Source organism: Propithecus coquereli, unplaced genomic scaffold (genome assembly GCF_000956105.1).
Source record: "Propithecus coquereli isolate 6110/MARCELLA unplaced genomic scaffold, Pcoq_1.0 Scaffold57, whole genome shotgun sequence".
In the NCBI taxonomy this organism is placed as follows: domain Eukaryota; kingdom Metazoa; phylum Chordata; class Mammalia; order Primates; family Indriidae; genus Propithecus; species Propithecus coquereli.
The window spans coordinates 8,996,190-8,999,649 of record NW_012151618.1 but is presented as its reverse complement, the minus strand read 5'-3'; the positions used below and the strand labels follow the sequence as shown (position 1 = coordinate 8,999,649).

General features: G+C 32.1%; 1 protein-coding gene across 1 annotated transcript in view; it reads left to right on the top strand.

The window, feature by feature from the left end:
- ICE2 (interactor of little elongation complex ELL subunit 2) overlaps positions 1–3,460 on the top strand; it is a 90,277-nt gene that overhangs the window by 73,170 nt on the left and 13,647 nt on the right. The window contains exons 12-13 of the mRNA XM_012658032.1: positions 1,191–1,275; positions 3,278–3,328. Coding sequence (XP_012513486.1) covers positions 1,191–1,275; positions 3,278–3,328 — 136 coding nt within the window. The remainder of the gene's footprint in view (positions 1–1,190; positions 1,276–3,277; positions 3,329–3,460) is intronic.

Genomic DNA, 3,460 nt, shown 5'->3' with positions numbered 1-3,460 from the left:
TTAATATTCTTTTTCTATGGTTATTAAACCATTAAAATATGTCTTTGTTATTAGAAATGTCACTGTATAATGAGTGTTATATATAATGAGTTACAGAGGTGAAACTAAAACTTGGCATAAGAAATAACAGGTAGGTGTGGGAACAAATAGAAGGAAGGCATCTGGTAAAAATGTTAATTCTTTGAGCATAAAGCAAATGAGATGAAAGGGGGCTAGATATGAAAATGAGATATTAAATTGTATGTATTTTTGTTGTCCCAGTGATTGACATCAACTTTCCAGGTAATTTGTTTTGATAACTGATATAGGGAGTTAAAAACAAAAAAGGAAATATTTTCAGCATTGCAGAGTGTTATCCTCTCATCATGCTAATTGATGTTTCTAACTATGGTACAATAACATGGTTTTTGTGTTGACTTGATTATATAACGGTTAGCCCAGGACTGTCTTTTATATGGCTCTTCCTTGGTACATTTCAGGGTCTTGGTGTTGTCTCAACCTATTTTGTTTTAGAAAATACATGTTACTTTTTTATTAATAAAATAGCGTCATCTTGAGAATTTACAGTATTGTTTTTTGAAATTCTACATTCATGTCATGTTTGTGAGAAAGTAAGACTCTGAGCAGACTGCTTTGATTTTTTTTTTTTAACCATGGGAAATCTTATGGTGTACTTTAATTAAAAAATAATAAGCCAGATTTTTATAATCTAATTTTTATCTTAAGAACCAAATGTGTCTTAGAGATGTATTGAACAGGCCCAGACTTTAAATTTGACTTTATCTGCTTGCTTTGTATTTGGTACATATACCTCTAAAAAAAACCTCCATAAAAATGTAACTTTAATAGGAATTAGAAATACCCATATTTTAACAATTGTATTAAAAAATTGTAGGCTTTGAAATGATTTTGTGTACGTGAACATGTGTAAACTTTTCTACATTCCACAAATATTTTAGAATGAATACATATTTCTTTCATAATCTGAATTTTTATGTCATTTTAAAATACAGCTTTACTTAATAGACGTAATAAAATATATGTTTCTCCATCTTTTAGCATGTAAAATTCCTTTGCAGTTATTAACATTTTGTAAAAACATCTTTAAGGAGACTGGCTAACTTATTGGTATTTTTATTTTGTAAATACTGCAGTTGCTTGTTCTTTTTAAGTTTGATATTTTATTTTAGGGCATATTGATGCATTTACTTCAAAGCTTTTCCTGCTAGAAGAAATTACCTCAGAAGAATTAAAAGAAAAGCTTTCAGCACTCAAGTAAGAAAGTTTACTTTGTGGTAGGAATTGAAAAACTTGTTAAAGTGGTCACTCATTCTCCTTTATCTCTAAATACTGGTTAATTTATTTCTAAGACTTTTAATCCTTTTCTACATTGAGACTTTCCCAGACCCAATTTGTATTTTTGTTTTTGTTTGTGTGTTTGTCTTTTTATTGATTATATAATAGTTGTACATATTTTGGGAGTACATGTGATATTTTATACCTGTATACAATGTGTAATTATCAAATCAGGGTAATTGGGATATCCACCACCTCAAACGTTAATCTTTGTGTTGAGAACATTACAGTTCTTCTCTTCTAGCTATTTTGAAATACACAATTATTGCTAACTATAATTTCCCTACTGTACTAGCCAATACTAGAACTTATTCTTTCTATCTAACTGTATTTTCGTACCCCTTAACCAACTTCTCTTTACTCCCCCTTTCCTTCCTAGCCTCTGGTAGCCACCATTCTACTCTCTACCTCTAAGAAATCTACTTCTTTTAGCTCCCACATATGAGAACATGTGATGTTTGTCTTTCTGTTGTGCCTGGCTTAGTTCACTTAACATAATGACCTCCAGTTCCATCCCCGATGCTACAAATAACCAGATTTCATTCTTTTTTATGACTGAATAATAGTCCATTGTGTGTGTATGTACGTGTGTGTGTGTGTGTGTGTGTGTGTGTATATATATACACACACATATACATACATACCACATTTTCTTTATCTGTTCGTCCCTTGATGAAGCCTGGACCCAATTTGTGATCCATCCATATTAATTGTCTCCATCTCCAAATTAAGCACAATGCAAGTAGTGCCAGCCTTTCTAGTTAGGACAAAGGAGGCTAGAACCAGAGAGTGGCCACAATCTTGAAGTACATGGGAAGCAAGCATTTTACCCCTTTATCGAGAAAGGAAAGGATAGAAAAGTCCCAGACTCTTAGTTCTCAAGATTGTATACACTGATTGGACATTCTGACTTCTGAAAGTTTGCCCTTCTACCAAGCATTATATTATACAACACACTAAAGTGAATTTATTGTACTCAGAACAGAAGTGCCTAAATGCAAAGGAAAATAACTTAGGAATATTATCTCATTTGCATCTCACAACTTCTAAGGAAAGACTGATGGTAGTATCATCTCCATTTTATACATGAGGAAACTGGGACTTAGAGTGAGTGATGCCGCAGAGCACACGGCTGAGCTAGTGACAGCTTTGGCAGTTAATATATTTGACCACTTAGGATGAGAAGTGGTCCTCACTTGTACCAGCTGCACAGTTCTAGCTTTCAGGCTTGACACAGGTTTTTAAGAGTCCCAGATTCAAATGTGAACTCTCTGCTTATACTTAAATACATCCACTTCTATTATAAGGATTGCTTCTCTTGAGCAGTAACTTGTCTTATGCGAATAGAAAAACATTTTCATATCCTATTCACCACCTGTCTTACCTCTCCCAGTGAAAACCATTTTTTAAAAAAATAAATAAGGAATGAGTTTAAGTCTAGAAGAGATACTAAAGAAATTTTTAGAATAATGTCTTATATTTCACTTCCCTTTTGTTATCCTGTCCCCAGTCAGTGGCTTCTGTGTCATCATGTATGTAAAGTATTGGTCAGTTTCTAATCTAATCTAGTGTATCACCATCTCTAAAAGGCAAGCTCTTCTGCAGATCAATACTACTAAAGACTTCAGAACATTTTTAAAGTGTATGATTTGAATATACAATAGTGATCTCTTTATAGCTGCTCTGACTCACACAAAGCCAAATACTTTGTGCTAATGAAGGGAAATCAGGAAATGGCAAGAATTAAGTAAATATTATAATTTAATCCATATAGAAATGAATTTGAGTATTCTTTGTTTTACATTATATCATCTGCTGTTTTCTTTTGTTATTGAGGGCATTTCTCTTCCTGAGGAGCTATGATTGTCAAACGTAAGTTTTTTGTGCTTTAATTTGATATGAATTTTCTTCTGTTTAATAGGATTTCAAGTTTATTTAACATCCTCCAACACATTCTAAAGAAATTAAGTAGGTAAGTATTTTTTGGACATTTGCAATAGTATGTCTGATTTTCGTAGATGAAACTAACCTAGAAGTGCAAAAATTATTGTATCAAAGTTGAAATTGTAAAAATATGAACTTAAAAAATAATATGATAGTATCT